Here is a 21,372-nt window from a genome sequence, read left to right on the forward strand (position 1 = left end):
GCCAAACCTGTTCCTTCACACTCTCCTATCTCCACCACTGCCACTCTCTCCTTCCAGCTGCTAAGGCCAGAGCCTGGACGGCCTGCCTTTCTCTTGCCTTTCACAAATACAGATCCTGTCTGCAAATCCTCTAGGCTCTGCTCTCACCGTGCCCGGAATTTGACCAGGGCTCACCACCTTCACCATCACCTGGGCCCATCCATCCACCATCACCTCTTAGCAGAAGAATTGTCTCCGTGTCCGGAGTCACCTCTCCATCTTCCAGTCTCTTGCTGAGGACCCCCAAAGACCAGCCCCCTTGGAAAGGAGTAGGCAATGGAGCCTGCAGACGTGGTCCAGTCAGGGCATCATCTGGGGGAGAAACAGGGCAGCAAAGGGTGGACAGGGGACCTGTGGCGCCAACACGCAGGGGGCTGGGCGCTTCATACTTGGCCCACTGTGTGGGATTTTCAAGGTACCAAGTACTGCAGGGGAGAAAAAACCATTTTCCCTCTCCTCTTCTAGTTTCTTGGCTGAGAACTCCTCTGTCCCCAGAATAAAAGACAGATTAAACAAGAGAAAAAAAAAGCAATTTTAATTCTGTATAAATCTATGTACATACGAGAGCCCCACAAATATATAAGACTCAACGAAATGACCCGAGCCGGAAGCTGTCCACCGTGCAGACAGGGAAACAATGCCCGCTTGAGGAGCTGACAAACAGGTCTGGGCCAGGGCATTCATGTGGTAAAGAAGTAGCAAGGTTTGTTTCCACAGCCCTCTGGGCCCTGCACGCCGTGTCTGATGACAGCTGTGCCCTCTACCCTCCTGGTACAGGAAGGGCACCTTTAACATGGGCGATTCATCTCCTGTTTCAGGGGGACAAAGGACGGTCAGTGTCCTTCTTACAATGGCTGTTTCTCAAGTACCTTTAATTCAAAATAATCAATATGCCAAAGTGGCATATTTTGGGGGAACATATTCTGAACCCCTATAGTGCTACCCGCGGTCAGGCTCTTACTGCGTTATTTAGAAAATTTAAATTGCACTACACATTTGAGGTGTACAAGCCCATTTCCCACGTGATAGGACGCTGGGTAGATGGTGACATTACAGACATACTTAAGGTACTAAATGTACGGTGGCATCGGGGGAAGGGGAGAAGTTGGTGGGAAGAGGTGGGCCCGGTGCCCAGCGATGACGAGGTGAGTGGAGGCAGCTTTCTTACAAATTCACAGCGGATGTGCGAGGGCCGACACAGGACGTCCAGGGCCAGGCTAGAAAAGCGAGTGCATAGCCCACAGGCGGCGATGAGCAGCAGATCTGTACGTAGGCAGACTGCAGGTTACACTAAGTAATGTGTGCTTTTGTGTGAACATGTGCACACACACACTTAGAGTTTAAATGTAAGATGATGCACTTAATTTTTCGTATTTAAGCATGTTTTAAGGCTGTGTTACACTGTGCTGAATGACCAGTGCTTGCAACTAAATTCAGCATGCTGAGTGGCCATTCTTCCCTGAACTTTTATTTAGGGGAAAAATAATTAGTGGTTCCTGCATAGAAGCCAACACTGTGGTCTTTTCCAGCTCCTACTTAGTCCCACCCCCAGTATGGTTTCCCACTTCCCCTTCAGGGTAAAACCATTCCTCCCAATACTGCTGTGGCCAGCAGTTTCCCAACCAAATCATTCTTTTCTCTGTCAGGGCCTTTAAAAAAAAAACCAGGCAGCTGAGTTTCAGCAGAGAGAAATTCAGTTACTTTTCAATATCTCACTTTTAAGGATTTGACATTTTACACATTTTTGGTCTTGAGACAAATTTGAAAATAGTAATTATTCAGCAAATATTTATTGAGCGCCTACTATGTGCCAGGCACTGTTCTAGATACTGCAGATCCTTACCCTCTCGGGGAGCTAACATTCTAACAGGCAATAAACAAGAAGTATAATAAAAATGTACTCTGCCTAACATGTTACAAGGTAATAAGTGCCATAGGAAATGTAGGTGAGTCTGGGATATAGTCCCCATTGCCAGATTGTTCTTTTACGTTACTGTCTTGCTGAAAATGTCTAATGCTTTCCTAAGTGTGTGACTCAAGCATTTCTCTCTGCTCCTAGGCTAGTCTCCCACCTGCTACTGGGCCATCTATATAAACTCAGGCCCGGACCCTCACTACGTCCCAGCCTCCTTCCCAGGCTCAAACTTTGCTCATACTGTTTTCTGACCCTTAGAATGTGCTCCCACCCTGTGCATATGGCCTATAAGAAACGTTGGTCCTTTCTCCAAGGTCATTTGTGGCCTCTGCAGAGCTCATCGACCGACCTTCAAGTCCCCTAGTGTTTGCCATCTGCCTCCCACATTCAGGTCCTTAAGCAAATTCCTCTTTGAATTTTTACCTAATGATTTCTGAACGCTGGGTATCGATTAATATCCCTGTGCAAAAGATCAGCTCCTGGAGGGCAGGCATCAACCTCAGTATGTAACTCGACTGCTTGCTATAGGCCCTCAGAAAACTTCCTGTTGTTGAACATCACGGATATACCAGTAAGTGGAGACATTTGTATAGTTTCTAAGTTGATGTACCGGACCTCTTTCCCACTCTTAGAGGACGTAAACACAAGAAGATGCGTGCTGATTTTGTCATTCTATCTGCCAAAAATCAGTTTTTTAATCTTTGAGCAATTGTTTGTAAAACTGATTTGACGTAAGACATGGTATCTTCAAACCACTTGTATTTTCTATTATTACTCTTTGGAAGCATTCTGTAATGGATTTTTGGTTGCTTGTGTCTAAAATTCTAAATAATAGCTTGCTTCACTGTTAAGTACAGGTAATTAAAGTCTCATTCAATCAAATCCTTATCATGGCTGTCAAGTAAGTATAGTTTAACTCTGTTTACCATGCACAGCCACACCAAGGCCACAGCAAGAAATGCCAAACCTGGTCACAAAAATTCAGAACCTGAGCTCTTTTTCAAAAGGCAGTAAACATCAACAGACATCTTTGAAAGCATCTCTTCCAGGATTTGCTTTTCAGTGACTGTGCACACAAAGGACAGAGACAGAGACTGAGAAAGCAGCAGGTGTCTTGGCAAAGTAGGCAGCCTACTCTGGGGAACCTAGGGGTTTGCACAAGGAAAACCCAGCCACACCTGTAAGGGTTTATTTATAGCAACCGCTTAAAACTCCTCTGGCCCGGCCAGCGTAGCTCAATGGTTGAGTATCGACCTAGGATCCGGGAGGTCGCAGTTTGATCCCCGGTCAGGGCTATTAAACAGGTTGCGGGCTCGATCCCCAGTGGGGGGCGTGCAGGAGGCAGCCGATCAATGACTCTCTCATCACTGATGCTCTCTCTCTCCCTTCCTCTCTCTGAAATCAATAAAGATTAAAAAAAACCAAAAAACCAAAACTCTTCTGAACTTGAATGCACAAGCCAAATATAATGAAAGCATCAAAGGATTAGGTGTTTTTTTTAAAGGCTTAAACATGATCCTTTGGAAGCTCTAGGAGCCAAGTGGACAGAGTAGAGCAAAACTCTCTCATACCCTAGATGAGTCACCTGAAAGAAAAGCTGCTAAGTTCTTAATTTTCAACTCTAGTAAATGAAGGTCCCTATACAAAACTGAAAGCCTCCCGGTTTCTGCTATTACTGCAATGAGCCAGCTCGCTGGAAAAGGGGTTGTAACAAACTTGAGTGCTTCTGTCCCTCCGGCCTTCTAACCGGCACTTCCACCGTCTTCCTAATTTCCAGTGAGGCGGCTCTGAAGAGCTACAGGGGCTCTTGCCAACCCTCCCTCTTAAAATGCTTGGAGAACCACTCTCCAGACTGGGAAGGCATTTGTGTCTGTACTGAGCCACACTCCCGGTGCTCAACCCCACTGCTATAAAGCCCCGGTCCCGGAGAACTTAAAACAATTCAAATAGTGGGTCTCCAATAAACCTCAACAGGTTCCTATCCCTGCGTGGCTGGGCCTTTTGAGAGATACCCACTCCTTTCTCCTTAGTTCCACCTGTATTCGTTTTTTAGGCTGAAACTTTTTATAAAATTATCCTGTTGGAATTTCTTCCTCCCAAAAGGGGGAAATAATTCTAGAATTTGACAGTAGCCATCAAATAGTCAATCAGGTAAATTAAACGACCCTTTGACATCTTTTATTGGCTCCATTTCTGATGGTACTTGGTACTATAGCTGAAGCTGGCTCCTTTGTCCCTATTGGCTACCATCCTCTTACTGGATATTGGAAAAGTCCCCAGTGTACCCCCTCTCAAGATTCAAAGACTCCTCAGAACCCCTTCCCAGAATCAATCAAAACCCCATAAATATAGAAGCCCTTCAAGGTACAAAGTCCATAATAGATTACAAGCTTCAGGGCCTCATGATCCCTGTAATATTCCTCTTAGCTGTGAGGAAACCTAGGGGCCAAAGGGTGCTCGACACAGGCCTGCACCCCGGGCAAGGGCAAAACTGCCCGCATTTATATTGATAGCAGATATGCCTTTGGAATAGTTTATGATTTCCCACTGCTGTGGAAGCAACGTGGCTTCCTTACTTCCAGTAGAAATAAAATGAAAAATGGCCTGTACATTCAGAAAGTATCGGATGCTATACTTTGTTGTTGTTTTTAAAGTTGAGGTGTTTTATAAATTGAGAGCGAGGAACATCGATGTGAAAGAGACACACTGACTGGTTGCTTGGTTGTCTCCCCCAGGTGCCCTGATCAGGGCCGGGGATCTAACCTGCAACCCAGGTACCTGCCCTTCAATTTTACCTTCTGCTTTAGCTATTAAGATCCCAGGGGATTCTAAACTTGACTCCTTATGTATTTTGGAGACTAGCCCTTTATCAGATATTATGGTTTGCAAATATTTTCTCCCATGCAGTAGGTTGCCTTTTCACTGTTTTTTTCTCCTGCCTGACTCTTGAATGTTGGAATTACAAGACTCCATCTTTGGGCCTTTGATTTTAATTTTAATGAACTTAACCTTGAATGACCTCTTCTTTGCCAAAGTCTTTATTTAAATACCCCTGTGCTATTATATGCAATTTCTTCAACTCCCAGAGAGAGGTCTGAGTCTTAAGAAGAAAGCTTCAAAGTTCTCAGCATCACCATCAAGTCATATAAGGTATAAATGAAGAGATTCAACTGTATTTGGCTACATTATGAGCTAAGATGACCTTGCTGGGTCATTTCTGGAGTGATACAAGAGACAGTCAGATGCTAGCGGGGTAAATATGGGAAGTGAGGAAACTGAAGTAGTTGAGTGCAGATAACTCTTTCAAGCTTTGTTGGAACAATGGATTATTCTTGCTGTGCTACTCTGTGGTATAATAAACTTTCATGCATTCTTTAGGAAAGATTTAGCAGGGATTAATAGTTTGCTTACTCCTAAAGTAGACCTAAGAACCCTGGAAAACAAGGTAAAAAGAGCATAAGGTTACTAAATTTTTAAAAGATGAAATAGATACATTCAATGAACAGTATCATAAAACTTTCACAGTTGGCCAAACAAAAACAATTACGAGTTGATGCTTATGTGATGCAGAGGCATGAGAATCTGGACAAGATATCACCAATAACTTGACAACTGACTGAATACATAGCCTAAACCCATTACTTAGTTGGGAAATTGGATGGTAAAGAAGTCAAAAGCATCACTCAGGAAAGAATTGTTGGTCTCTTTACAACAGGAAATGTTTGGGGAAAACACATCTAACCCAATACTGTGTTAGATAAATAACACTGTGATTTTTCAAAACTGCATTGAGTTGCTGTACTTATTTGAAATTAGTACCGTTATCCATATTAATATTTTTCCAAGCAACAAAAATATATAACTTTTCTTTTATTACCTAATCTGTATTAATAGACTACTGAGGGATAACTAAAATAAAAAATCTTAAGAAGCAAGTAACCAGTGTTATGAACCAATTTCAATTTAAATGTCAACTGTCTGTTAGTTGTAAAAATTTGAGAGTAAATCCTTAACATTATTTCAAGTAGAGCTGTCCTAACATAATGCACACAAACCAACGGTCTATTTAATAAAAATATTTAATGCTGCCAAAAAGTATAAAAATACAGTAGGAATGGCAGTACAATACAAAGTAGTCTCTCCTAATTTATTTCTTTGACATCTTTCCACATCTCAAACACACATTAAAAAACTTAACAATACATCAAATTAGAGGGTTCTGCAAAGTCTTCTGCTGGTGGTGCTCTTCTTTCCCTGGATGTAAAGTTTACTTTGTAAACAGACAAATGTGAGGCAATCTACAGGTTTATCAAGCCTCACATTAGTTTCCGGAGTGGGCTTCAGGTCTTGCTTTGCACATCAATGGTTCAAAATTTATAGCTGCAGAATATTCTCAAGTCATGAATATTTAGGTGTCTGTCAATCTTGGCCTAAAACATAAAATAAGAAGTCATCTAATCAATTCATATTTACCAAACACACAGACGTACAGAGATACACACAAACATAAAAGGACTAAAAATGAACTAAAAAAGCAGCCAAAAACCATTCCGACACATCACATTCAACCACACTAAGTGTTTCACCGTTATCTCGGTAAAATTGCTTACACGCTAGGTTTTCAAACAGAATTGGTGGTATGAGGCAGACTCATGTTAAAGCACCATAACTCACATTGTTTTTTCAAGAATTACTAACTATGAATTTTGTAGGTCATCCTGTATTACTCAAGAAATGACCTCCATGTGAGATACTGACAGACAGACAGGTTTAAAAAAAATGTACCCACAACAGTTTAGCAAGATTATAGGTATGTGCTAGACTTACCAATCAATACTTTGGCATTCAATTCAAAAGTCTAATCCAATTTGGACCTCCACTGAATCATACTGCTAAAAATATTACAAATGTAATGTCTGAGCATAAAGTTGGCTTCTATCTTTAAATCATGGACCGTTAGCAGCATGCTTTTTATCCTGAAGGTAATACTAATGATTATAGCAACACAGAACTGGTGACACAATTTAGTTACTATCCATGTAAAAGAAAACACAGACATAAAGTAATTGATTTATTGTATTTTAATGCCAAACAGTAAAGATAAATGAGAGTTTAAACAAGCAATAGACAGAAGAAATAACTATTTTAAGGGCAGCTGAGTTTTTGATGTTTTTTCACAATGTTTGCAAATAGCACAACTTCTGAGATAAATGGTATTTCCATTCTTCCCCCAACTTCCCTCACTGTAACAACAAAAACCCAAAGCTAAGTACTTGTCATTATTGTATCCCCACATATATAAACAGGAAACATAAACCGCACCCACATATTTATCCAAAACATTTAGTCAAAACCCCCAAAATACCACGAGTGGAGCCTCTCCTGACTACTGGCTCCTACCAAGCACCTTGGTGCTCTGAACACCCGTTGCCTCTGGTTTTCCAGCACTGACAGGGAAATGTCATCAGGATACATTCTCATTAGATGTCTGCTGATCACAAAAACTATGGCCACTTACTGCCGGGTATGACAGAATCCTGAACCCAAGGGGCTGAAGTAAGGAAAGGTACTCATTGATTCTGACGGCGGCAAAATACATATTTATTTCTTGCGCGTTCAGAAAAGTGTTCATTGAAACAAAAGAACTTAATCCAACCAAAGTGCATGAAATAACGGTTTAGAGAATATTTTGATGTTCCAGTATTTCTCCGGTCCAGTGGCATTTCAAACTGTTTCACAATTTTGGAGGGAAAAATTTTGTTTCACTTAAGAAACAGTTACTTTAAATTTTAAGAAGTAAAAGTAGTTGCCTAATGTTTTTCCATCTAAATACCAGGTTTAAATATTGCATAAAAGCAGAGTCAGTGTGACATAATGGAAAAAGTATGAGGTCCGGAGTTAATGGGATTCTGAAGACTGGTGTCTGAATCTCAGCTCTGTCGCGTACTAGCTGTGCAATCTTAAACAAGGAACTTAGCCTTTTATAACCTCAAAATAGGGGTAATGCAATGTATCTAGAAGAGGTATTACGGGGGTTAAATTTAGGTATGTATTTAAACTGACTGACAGAACTGTAGGTATTCAACATACAGTATTGTCTTCCCAACAGGGTATTAAAGACACACTTCCCAAGGAAAACTACTATTTCCAACAACTAAAGGAAACTGACAGTTTTTAAAAATTCACTTATGGGCTTCCTTTTAGAGAAAGAAAAAAAAAGTTCACCTGAATCATTTTTTGCTGTTTTATTTAATAAGACAAAAGTAAAATCGGTTCAAACAAATCAAGTGGAATTAGCTGAGCTTGGTGCTTCCTTTGGAGAAGCAGCCCTCACTTACTGCCACCGGTCCTAGTGCTGGAACGGGCACGGGGGCTGGGTTTACAGACAGAGCAAAATCTTCCTGCGCTGGCTCCACGCCTGAAGCCATAGAAAATCAAAGCTGCACCCAAAATAGTTTTTGCCACCAGAATAATAAAAACTTCTCTAAGGTGAGCAAAGCACTGCCTTATAAACAAAATTAACTTACCTAGTTTCCCTCTCCTGATTTCGCCAAACTCAAAATAACTTTTTTTAGAGTTGAAACTTGAAATATCAACACCATCACATGTCTAAAACATCTATGCCAACTGAGAGCACCAATAAAATATTTGGTTTTAAGAAATGGTCTCTATAAAGAAAAAAATTCCTAAGCAATGTTCCTTATAGCTCCCCAAACATACTACTATGTCATGGAAAACCAGACAGTATTCAAATTGACTCTGTAATATCCTGACTAAATCCCGTAATCCTCATCTTCCACTCAAAATTATAAAACCAAAATAGAAAGCGCTCAAGAGACTGAACTTTTCATTCTAAGGGACTGTGCACAGATGGTCAGAGCTCTTTCAGATGTTCTCACTGTCCGTTGTTCAGGTTGTTACCGATCTAGACAAAGCCTCTCCCGCCCAGCAGCGGCCCGTCCGACCCGCTGCTTACACCCGGCAACGCTCTGTGATGGAGTGAACGGCAGGGGACACGAGGAAAGGGTCGGCGTTGACTGTGAGGGACAATCCCCCCCAAAGAAGTTTCTAGAATCCAGTAGCCAAAGGAGAGAACTCTTTCTCTGAAGAGTGGAGAGAACACTTGTGCAGCACTGCTCAGTGCCGTTCCTGGAGCGACCTGAACGTGGTGAATATTCCTACTCTTGGGGGAAAATGGGGCGGCCAAACGCAGGCCATCTCCCTCGCAGTTTTTCTTCAGCACGCTACCTAACAAAGCAGGCAGCGTAACATTTCCACATCTTAAAGCTTCAATTCCCAAATGTGGACGAGCAATGAAATGGCTTCCTCATGCCAGGTACATGGAACAGGGCGGGTAAGTACACAGGGTCGGACTGAGGATTCCTGGGGAGAACGGGCACTGCGGCGCCTACGCCCTGAGCTTCTTCCCACCCAGGCGTGTTCCATTTCCACAGTCAAGGGAACAACGGATGCTGGACTTTCTAACACACCCATTGTTGTAGGGGCTGTTGGTGCTGCTGGCCCATAAGCAGTGTTTTGAAGAGGGGTATAAGGCAAAATGGAATCAAATCCAACAAATGGACTAGGGAAAAAAGATGAAAGAAACAGGTCAACTCCAGAATCAATTACCCAAAGAATGACCAAGACCTGTATTTTAAGTCGGGAGAATTAAATTTTATTATGTGGAACACTAGTACATTTCTATTTTTCAGGATTTTGTGATCCTACCATCTAAGTAAGTGAAAGCCAAACAAGAGTTTCTTACAGTAAAAGAAACTTAATCAGCTGCTGATGTAGAAATGAGACAGGAACACAGAACAGACATTTCTGCTACCAGGTGGGGAACATACAGCCCTCGGGGTATATAAGTCTGGCCCTGCCAAGGCAACCATAGGCAGGACTCGAAATTCAATAAATCTAGGAGCCTTTTTCATCGCTAATTTTGAAGTTGATCATTTTGTATGGCCCTTGAATGATGTTATAAATACCCAAATGGCCCTTGGCAAAAAAAAGGTTCCCCACCCCTGTATGCACTTAGTTCCATACCAGGATCCATGCACCAAGTTCTAACCTCAGCCCCCCTCCATCCTCTGCTAGTGTGCAGCCGACTGAGAGATCCACACTCTCTACCCCACTGACAAACCCACGTGGACCTACTGGAAGGAAAAATAAATTGATGTTGACAGAAGGTGTAACTCCTAGACTCTTGTCTGAACACAGAAAGAAATAGATGATAGACATAATAAGCATTGGGCTTACAATAGACATTAAAAAATATATAAGATTTGTATCTGAAAGTAAATATCAAGGACAGCTAGATTTAAAAATCTGTATAATAACCAGAAAAATGTAGGTGTATAAGAGTGTATTAAAATAAGAGCATTTAATGGTCAATATAAATATTTCTAATACAATCAGGTTCTGACCTGTGTCTATACAGAATCTAACCAGGGATATTTTTCTAAGAGGGAAATGACTTGCACAAGGCTAAGTTTTTCTTTGAGAGTTATCTAATTCTAAAATAAACCATATACATGAGACTTTTCAAAGACAGCACCATAGGAGAATGTAGAAATGTCGAGTCTCAGGCTGATTATGGCTTAATAATGACACCACCTACCTCAAAAGCCTATTGTGAGGATTAAATAGGATAATGTAACATATGAAAAGTGCTTAGCACAGTGTTTGGCACACAGTAAACTATCAACAAATGGTAGCAACCACCACTTTGAATTGATGCTGAAAACAAAGAAGGAATTGACATTAAAACTGAAGGGCTACTCCATGTCATAGACTACTTTTTAAACAAATATGTATTTTCTGATTCACACCATCAATTCTAGTTTATATAAAACACGTGTACATAAAATTAATCTTAAGAGTTACAATTCCTTCCTCTGACATACCTGTTAAGCAGAGCTACTTTTTTTTTTTTTTTTTTTAAATCAGCAAGTTTTTTACTCTCTTTTCTTGTTCATTCCTTGGTAGATATATTAATACATAGTGAAATGGACCAAAAAGATAAAAAAGGACAGGGCAAATATATAAAATATTCTCTAAACATGAGAAATGGTCTTCATATCATCCTAAAGTTCTTTATTGCATTTTTTAACCCTCTAAGATTCAGGAAAAGGGTATTATTTTAATTTTATAGATGAATAAATTATATATGGAGAACTATATTTTTACATATTATGTATGTGCAAGCATAAATAAAAATCAGTATAAGATAGCATACAGTACTTGGCTAAACTTGGAAACAAGTATATATCCAGTTTGTGTAGCCAGAGAAGGTGGCATTAAATCAAAGGCTGCTGTCAGTTTATTAGCAGGGATAAATACAAAAACACAAACAAACGATATTATTGTAAATGTTTTTTCCTTAATGTAAATAATAAAGCCTGCGGCTTCAAAAATATCTTTTTTTCTTCCTTAACGTATTAAAAATACTAGTACTTCATTAAAGTCAAGCTACACAACTGACTTTGAAAATCTGTTATAATTAGAAACTATTATGAAGACCTAAAGATACACAAATTTTGTAAAGATGTAGAACCCGTCATAGATTAGTAACTTTTCCCTCTGGCTGTCACCTGAGAAGGCAGGAGCCATGTCTGTGCCCTTCTCTCTGACTAGCACGTATCATTTAATAAAGGGTCAGTTTGACGGCCACAGACACCACAGCGCATTGCCATATATTTTCAATAATTAGCACATGGCATCCACCAAAAATATTATTACTGGTAAAAAGTTAACACGCTATCCTCAAGGACCTGCTTGGAGGAGGTAAGATGACTAAGCTCAACAAATGTTTACTAAACTGACTATAATTTTAAAAATATGTTACAACAAATGCCATCCAGAAGGACAGAAAGCAGACAAAAAGCAAAGCTGCAATACTGAATCCAATGAAGCTCACTCTCCTACAGCGGGGCAGTGTGCACCATTATCAGCATTTGTTTTCCATAAGAAGTCTTGACATTTTGTTTAAAGCAAGGCTATCTTCAACTGGAAATTTAATATGGTCTAGCCATATTTGAGTTGCAGAATAACATACTGTATTTTAGCAAAGCAAGGCAAGTTGGAAAGAATGAACTAAACCAGTAACGAACTAAAACGTAAGGGTCTTGGTACCTGAACACAGATTTAATGCAGACAAACATAAGAAAACGTCTCCCTTACCTCCTTTCCATTTAACGGTTACAGGACACAGTAATACTGAATTAGGACACAGGCAGAAGTTTATTTAATATGTAGTACCACCTACATCCTGCTTTCATACTTGCAGCACAATTTAACACATTCAAAGAGGCTACTCAAATCAATTCAAAACATCTATCTGTATCAACAGTTTTCAAACTGTTTTTTAAATTAAAACTGGCCCCTTAAAATAATTAAGCTTCATGCAGAAATTTTATGTAGTATATAGAAGAGAGAAAAAGAGAGAGATGGTTGGTTGGAAGTAAAGTCTGGTAGCTTGGAGTCTTTCCTACCACTTCTTAGTGACCCCTTAGAAATCAAATGAGCATAGTTTGAAAACCAGTGAAATAATGTTACTTCAGCAATTAAATTTATAACAACTACATAAAGTTAAATAAGTTGAACACGTAATGGAATGTTGGGGTCTGAAGAAAGCTACCATTCAAGCAGCAGTTAAATTCATTAAACAATATACTTTTAAAAATACCCATTAAGAAGTTAAAAGGACAGCCCGGCTGGGCATGGCTCAGCGGTTGAGCATTGACCTAGGATCAGGAGATGGCAGATGGATTCCCGGACAGGGCACGTGCCTGGGTTGTGGGCTCGATCAAGGACTCTCTCATCATTGATGTTTCTCTCTCTCTCTCTCTCTCTCCCCCCCTTCCTCTCTCTGAAATCAATAAAGATATATTTAAAAAAAAAAAAAAAAAAGAAGTTAAAGGGACAATGTAAGGTTTGTACATCACCATACTATTTATTCAAGTAGAAAGAACTTAATATTTTATTTCAAAACTTCAGTCTACCATGAAATCATGGTAGTAAAATGCTGCTCCTTATTTTTATTTCCTAAATCATGATTTACCCCAATTATAAATTAGGGTGGTTACATTGAAAATTCGTGAAAAATCAAAAGTATTAATACTGGGCTTTACAGAAACCAATTTCTTTACAAAGACTTGACCAACTGTGTTAGCTGACTATGTCAGTAAGGAGAATTTTCTTTCAAAGGTATTTTTAGGGAAAATTTTTCTTTTTCTTTTTAAAATTGGAAAAACTGTAAAACATAAAAGAAATGCATACATATGGTAAAAAATTGCTTACTCAGAGTTCTAACTGCTCAAATTTCTCTTTATGAAAATGTATCCAGTACAATTGAACCAACATACAATTTTTTTATGGTAACAAATTTTTCAAATTTATCTTTCTAAAAAAGTACATTTAACTACAAAAGTAAGATTAAATAGATACTTATAAAATATATTTACCCTGAAATGGTTAAGAATATAAATTATTGATGCTCACGTCAATAGTACATTATACATTACACGCATTATTTAAAGGTCATTTTCTTTTCAGTAATAATGTAGATAAAAATCACGGTATTTATTGCTTGTATCAAGTGCAGATTAAAATCCAGATAGGCTCAAAAACAAATCCTTGTGATAAAGGATATTTCTCAATTTGGTCAGGTGAAATACTACGCCTAACAAGTACGAATACAGTTGCAAAATATATCGTTTTTAACAGGCATTGAAGTCTTTATTTTAGATTGCCACTTACAATTTGGGGCAGCGCCCTGAGATGTTGGGCTGAGGACTGAATATATCATTTATCTGGTGGTGCCTATTCTACCACTCCGTTTTTGGGGTAGGAGGAGTTTGCTAACAGAAAAACCTTTGTGATTAATGCAACACTGCCAGCTATTAGTGCAGAAGCTTGCTGGGCAAAATTGTTTTATTTATAGGACATTTTGCTGAATAAACAGTGTCCAGCCAACAAAAGCGCCAACCAAAATGACTGACACAAACCCCATCTTAGTGAGAATAGGTTGCCAATATAACCACCTTTTTCTTTTTCGTTCAGTCTCATTTAGCCTCTGTTTCATCTGCTGCACCTTCTGAGCCGTGTTAGCTTTTCTGTCTTCTCGAATTCGTTTCCGTAGAACACTATGAGTAAATAAAAACAAATGATAAAGAAGTGCTTGGCAGAACTTAATTGCTCTAATACAGAGAACCTACACTCAAATATCCACCCTCAACACACACATTTTTCAATTCATTCAAACACTGAAATTTTTTTTAAGAAAGGAAAAAATTTGGCTCAAATAAACTCTTACATAAATTCTCAAAAACAAAACAACAAAAAGGGATATAAAAAGCCTCAGCATTCTAAACGGTCCAGAGATGTATTCTGATAATTCAGTGACAATTTATGGTTCTGTTTTATATTAATAAATACTCTTAGGACCTGCTAATAAGCATGAAACTTGCTTTCTTGAAACATGAACTGGTGACTATCAGCTTTCTTTCTTTCTTCCCCCCCTTTCCTTTCCTTCTTTCCTTTCCTTTCCTTTCCTTTCCTTTCCTTTCCTTTCCTTTCCTTTCCTTTCCTTTCCTTTCCTTTCCTTTCCTTTCCTTCCCTTCCCTTCCCTTCCCTTCCCTTCCCCTTCCCCTTCCCCTTCCCCTTCCCCTTCCCCTTCCCCTTCCCCTTCCCCTTCTTCCTTCCTTCCTTCCTTCCTTCCTTCCTTCCTTCCTTCCTTCCTTCCTTCCTTCCTTCCTTCCTTCCTTCCTCTCTCTCTCTCTCTCTTTTCTTTCTTTCTTTCTTTCTTTCTTTCTTTCTTTCTTTCTTTCTTTCTTTCTTTCTTTCTCTCTCTCTCTCTCTCTCTCTTTCTTTCTTTCCCTCTCTCTCTCTCTTTCTTTCTTTCCCTCTCTCTCTCTCTTTCTTTCTTTCTTTCTTTCTTTCTTTCTTTCTTTCTTTCTTTCTTTCTTTCTTTCTTTCTTTCTTTCTTTCTCTTTCTTTCTTTCCTTCCTTTCTCTCTCTCTCTCTCTCTCTCTCTCTCTCTCTTTCTTTCTTTTTCTTTCCCTCCCTCTCTCCTTCCTTCCTTCCTTCCTTCCTTCCTTCCTTCCTTCCTTCCTTCCTTCCTCCCTCCCTCCCTCCCTCCCTCCCTCCCTCCCCTCCCCTCCCCTCCCCTCCCCTTCCGTTTCTCTCTCTGTCTCTGTCTCTGTCTCTCTTTCTCTCCCTTCCCTCCCTTCCTTCCCTAACCAGCCAAAAGTGAAAGAAAAGCAGGTTCCCTAGCACCTGATCCCCTTTTGTGTTTATATTTGATTGACAAGGGCCTTGATAAAAGCCATCAACTTAATATGTCCATGAGTATTCTGTTGTGGGAGTGCCTATTACTCTGTCCATACAGATTTCTAGCTCCCATTTGCCTATTCAATACAGAATTTTTGTTCCAGAAGAAGTTTTTTGATTTGGAAGATACACAGTCCTAGGACTACATAAGGAAGAACAGAAAATGGCAACATGTAAGTTACTATTGCCTATAGTACAGCAAAAACCTAACCGGTCTCCCTGCCTCCAAATTAAACACTGACATAGCAATTTTCCTAAAGCACAGCTCTGATCATATAGTTTGATTAAAAATCTGGAATGCCTTTTCAGTGTCTACTATATTAAGTGCCAACTTTTTCCTAGCCAAAATCTTTAACCTGAATCTAATAATGAGAAACAGAAGAACCCAGATTGTGGGGCATTCTAAAAGGCAAACTGGTCTAGAAACTGCAAAAATGCCAATTGCCAAGCAAGGAAAAAAAGTGTGAACAGTACCAGATTAAAGGAGACTAAAGAATCATGTTAACCAAATACAATGCATAATCCTCAATTAGATGTTGATTTCTTTTTAATAGCTATAGAGATTGGGATCATGAAAATGTTCCAAAATTAGATTATGGTGATGGCTAGAACTGTACCCTTTAAATTAATAAACTTAATGGCATGTAGATTTTATCTAGAAGTTATGTGGATTTTTTTGACAACTAGAAAAACGTGAATATAGACTGTATGTTAGATTATTTTATCAATGTTAAATTTCTTTGAATATTGGAACCTTCAGACATTGCTGGTGGGAATGTAAAATGATGTTGCTGCTGTGGAAAACTATTTGACAGTTCCTAAAATGTTAAATATAGTTACCATAAGACCCAGCAATTGCCCTCCTAGGTGTATACCCAAGAGAACTGACAACACATGTCCACGCAAAAACTTTCTAATATTCTCCTACTATAAACAATACTGTTTTTGCACAAATGATTTTTTGCTATTCTTCAAATTTGTTCCCCTCTAACCTAGACACCTTCTCTTCTCTCTGGTCCTCTAATTTCAATTCTATTCTTCAGTCCGCCCTCCTCTCATTCCCTAGAGCCCTTCTATTTATCTTATGGCATTTAACTTATAGCAAATAATTTATGCTGCTATTTTGGATTCTGGTTTTATAATGTATTAGCAACTTTGAGACTTTATTTTGCTTATCTCTGTATGTCCTGTGGTTATTTCTAATGTCTTTAACTTTTACTTATTATAAACACAGGTATCTCTGGCTATATGAATCTATCTGAATATCTGCTACAATGACATGGAAAAATTATTACCCAGAATTCACACTCTGAGTTGAAAATTCACTGTAACAAATATGTGTGCACCTGCCAGTGAAGAAATTTAAGTTGTATTTAAGAGCAGGCAAAACATACATAAGAACATATGAAGGAATACAGAGCATCCACCCAAGGGGATAGCCTTTCACGGGTTCCTACATCTGCTTCTGCCAGGAGCCTGAGGCCACCAGCAACCAGGTTCTGATTTTGATGAAATCTAAATTTAATACTGCAGTACAAAAATAATTACAATTTTTATCCAGTGTTGTCATTTACCATATAAACCCAAAAGGGGCTCACACAGTGTTACATGATTATATAATTATGCTTTAAATACTTTGTTATACAGATGTTTAAGAGGATTTTTATGATTTTGGGGAAATCAGTTACGGTTTTGGCTGGGTTCAGAACACATTTAAAATAACAAAATAGAGGCTCTGGCTGTTCAAAAATGCACCATAGGTATGATTCCAGGAATGGAATGAGTACAAATACCAAGGGATGCCATTACTTATTTTAAGAATGCAATCCGAGAGAGGTAGGGACTATTCTTAACTTGATTCAATAAAATCTCTTTTTACACAGTTGGGCCTAAGGAAATTATGTTCATGTAATAACATGCCAAATGGAACCTGGCCAGGTTTTCCTAGATGTTTATATAATGCAGGCCATAAACTGTCAGGGAATGCCTCCTGTGGATCCTGGTCTACAAAAGACCACGTGAAATTCCTCATGGTGGCACACACAGCAGGCTACTGCCAATACACTTCTCCACAAGTGTCCTTTACACTAGGGAAATATATAGGGGAAGGGTCCAAATAATGTGACTTTTCATTTATCCAAATTGTTCTCCACTCTCAGTGATCTAGGTTTATGGGCTGCACAATAATTGAGAACACTGGCTTTCAAAACTTGATGGCAACCTACAGTGAGAAATATCTTACCATCACAACAGAGCACACACCTTTAAATAGGTAATATATACATATATTAAATATATAGAATTTACATATAACATGTACATATGTAAAATGTTAAAATACTTAGTGACTATCTGTGATACTCTTGATGTATTTTATTCTGTAGTTTAATTCTAATTTCAATTGTACTGTACTCTATCGTTTTAAAAATGCTTCTTATCACTCACAAAACTGATTTCATGACTATGAAAATGTGACCTTCAATATAAAAAACAGATTTGGAGGATATTTAATAATAAAGATTTAAAAAACTAAAGTATAGGGTTCTATTCCTTGAAACTGAAATCCTTTTGATAAGATTTTGATTTATTTTATTAGCATCTCTAATGCAAAGCTGTAGATCAGTTTTAAAATTTATTAGGAATAAACAAAATTTTTCAGGGTAATCTTATGCCTTTTTACTTTTCTATAGCCTTGCTCCTTCAGTGAGCATCTTTCCCATTGGGATGCTCCCTCTGCTTTCAAACATGCTCAGGGCTCATCTATCCCAAAAGGAAGAAAATAACAACATATGTGCACACTGCTTCCCCCTCCCTCGCACTCCCCAGAAAGCCACCTCTACAGTTGCTCTCTGACTCCTGAGTGGTTTTCCTGTCTACTCTGTACTGCCAAACTTGGACAGGTGATTCACCTTGTTGCAACTGTTGATATGGCTGGGCTGTGTCTTTCAAGATTAAAACTCAACACCTTTGAAACACTAAGGGCACTGATTCTACCATCAAGCCTGTTTTCCATTTAGTTTTGCAGTGAGTACTAGCCAAAACTACAACATCATCAAGCATCTGAGACCCATATTATTAAAAAAGATAAGGTAATTTAAAACAATATTATTTCTCGATATAAAAGTATATTTAAGGTGAAAGAAAAATAAACAACTTTATGCTTTAACTTGTAGTCTAAAACCTCTAAAGCCATAAATAAGTAGTGCTGCTAAGTCATAATAAACTTCAATATATAATAACACATATACTATATATTGCAATTTACCTTTTATAAAATTTCAAGTAATTTTTATATTGGGGAAATACAGAAGTGAAGCCATAGTATAGGAGACCTTAATTTTCACGGCGCATCCCAAGCTTCCAATGCAACTACAACATACGATTCCCCACAATAAAAAGAGACACCAGAGAGATAAGGAGAAAAGCTCATACCGCGGGCTAACGGGACAGCTTCCTAACGTGTATGAGACAATTAGAGCCTTTGGAAAAAAATTTAAATTTTAAAAAATATGAATAGTTTGTACATTCATATGGATTCAAAACTCAGAAAGTATAAAAGGGCAATTTATGTGATTTTAAAAAAACAATAAAACAAAACCTTTTTCTTTTTCCAATAATGGAATTAAGCTTTAATATTCAATTAAATACTTTATAATTTTATAAAAGCCATATTACCAGTTACATTATAACTATAGTACAAACACTACATAATTGTATAAATGACAGGTATTCATACCATTTATTTTCTGTACCATGCTATATATTTTAGCATCCAATTATATATATTAACTTTAATACTCAGTATTTTGTTAAATCATTTTCAACTGGTGTCTGTCTATAATTACTGGCTTCTTATTAGAACTGAAGGCTCACCCGGCCGGGCGTGGCTCAGCGGTTGAGCATCAACCTAGGATCCAGAAGATCTCGGTTCAATTCCTGATGAGGGCACATGCCTGAGTTTTGGGCTCGATCTCTGGTTGGGGGCGTGCAGGAGGCAGCTGATCAATGACGACTCTCTCATCATTGATGTTTCTCTCTCTCCCTCTCCCTCCCTCTCTCTGAAATCAATAAAGATATATTTTAAAATACCCAAAAAACTGAAGGCTCTTTGAGATCAATGTCATCATATACTATTTAAATACCCTCAGGTAATAAATAAATGGCTATATTAATTCAATAAACAAAGAGCCTATATTAGTTCACATCTACTGACCTTTTTAAAATACAGTCTCATCTTTTTAAGCATGTTATTCTTACCTCTCACTGTTCTCCTCCATAGTATCTTGCATTCTGGAGGACAGTCCTGTATATCTGTCACCTGTCAGTTTTTCTTCTTCTAGCCCTATCCTGTTCCCATTGTATTTTTCCGTCATTATTTTCGTTGGTGAATGATCAAAAGCAGGACATAAGTCTTCTTTAGAAAGTTCTTTCCACCGTTTCTAGGTAAGGAAGAGAAAAAACAAATCCAAACACTTACATTTTGGTCTTCTTGATATTGAAAGAGTTTAACTGAAATTCTATAGTCAATTTAAGAAAACTCTGTAATGCTAACAGACAAATAAAAAAGGACCTCATTAAAATTTTTTCATAGTAAAAAGATTTTAGCCAAAGTCACCAACCTAAGAAAATATAACATTCTACTGGACTTTTACTATATCTGCCATAAGTACTCAAGTTGCTCATTGTTGTAAAATGAAATATCTATTATATAAACTAAGTATTCTATAATCCCAGGTCAAGTTTTTAATGAGTAAAAGTACCTAAATTTTCTGGTTTATTTTAAATGCTTAAACTCTACTTACATAAAAATTTTATTTTCTTTAATGAAATGTTGTTCCCAGTAGGGCTTTTGAGTGACAAGTAGGATTTCACATGCGGCTGAGGTATATATGAGGAGTGAGCTTAAATTTTATAACTTTAAGATGGCCAGCTGGATTTACTACATTAATGTAAATATGCTACTTGGAAGGAAGGGAGAATATAAGTGCAATTAAGTGCAATGATATGATGCTAATCATATTTATTACACAGGTACTATTTTTCCCCTGAAAAAGCTCACCTGTATATTTGAATCCCCCTTTATAAATTTTGCTCCTTCTATTATAGTCATATATGAAAATCTGAGTTGATCTGGTGTTTGAATAAGTCCCATTCTATATTTTCTCATATTCAGTAATAGTTGTTTAATGTTAATATCATCTCCTTTTTCCATCTGCAAGAAAGGTAGAAAGTAAATTATTCAATGAGTTCAGGAAAGAGAAGCAATGCAGGATAATTGCTAAGAGTTTTGTTATGTCCTATGCTCTTCCTCAAAAACAAGAATAAGTTATCACCAAAGCTGTAATTCTATGTACAAAACTGCCATCACCAGACATCCATCCTCCCCCAAGCTCAACTGTTCAAGCAGTAGACGGAGGGCTTTTGGTCCTTTAGCTGATTCACAACTAATTCTAAACCAATCATAGTAACCTCATTCACTTTGGCTGATCTCCAGCAGGGGGCGTGCAGGAGGCAGCCAATCAATGACTCTCGTCAGTGGTTTCTAGCTCTCTTCCCCCTCCCTTCCTCTCTCTGAAATCAATAATAAGAAAATTATATATATGTATATATTTCAAAGAAAAGGAAAACCCACTGAGTTTATTAGAGCTCATCTTCTTTTTTTTATAAAGAAGATCTTGGAGGGAGTAAAACTTTTTGCCCAGTGCCCTTCCGCCTTCATGTCTGTGTACAGCAGCCATGTGGAGATGGTGAAGGAGGAAGACAGAAAGAACCCAGATCCACAGTGACACTAGTGAGCCACTGCACCAGCCCTGGACTACTGATCTGCTATTATAACCACCATACTCCTCCCCCCGCAACTGAAAAAGAAAAAAGTTGTTGAAATTACGTTTGGCAGGGAACGGGCCCAAATATGATTCAGTTTTAATATTCACCATTAACAGAATTGACATTGGAGTTTTAAATGTAGCAAAGTTCACTTTGATGTACCAATCCAGTTTTTTTTTGCAGAGGAATTTATTATTTCAAAATTCAGCCTCTGATGTTATAACCACAAGATATTTTAAATCAATAGTTTTTAAGCATAC

The 21,372-nt window shown here is 38.3% G+C and overlaps 1 protein-coding gene across 2 annotated transcripts in view; it reads right to left on the reverse strand.

The window, feature by feature from the left end:
* Positions 1-6,019: 6,019 nt before the first annotated feature.
* Positions 6,020-21,372, reverse strand: part of PTPN2 (protein tyrosine phosphatase non-receptor type 2) — a 66,556-nt gene continuing 51,203 nt past the window's right edge. The window contains exons 7-10 of one of the 2 annotated variants that reach the window (XM_081150030.1): positions 20,346-20,498; positions 19,544-19,725; positions 13,999-14,100; positions 6,020-6,384 (exon numbers count right to left, since the gene is read on the reverse strand). In XM_081150030.1, the coding sequence (XP_081006156.1) occupies positions 6,363-6,384; positions 13,999-14,100; positions 19,544-19,725; positions 20,346-20,498 (459 nt within the window). In that variant the 3' untranslated portion in view covers positions 6,020-6,362. Of the gene's footprint in view, positions 6,385-13,201; positions 14,101-19,543; positions 19,726-20,345; positions 20,499-21,372 lie in introns of those variants that run through there. The other variant, XM_081150029.1, reaches the window with a different exon arrangement.

Source organism: Miniopterus schreibersii (assembly GCF_964146895.1).
Source record: "Miniopterus schreibersii genome assembly, chromosome: 10".
Lineage (NCBI taxonomy): Eukaryota > Metazoa > Chordata > Mammalia > Chiroptera > Miniopteridae > Miniopterus > Miniopterus schreibersii.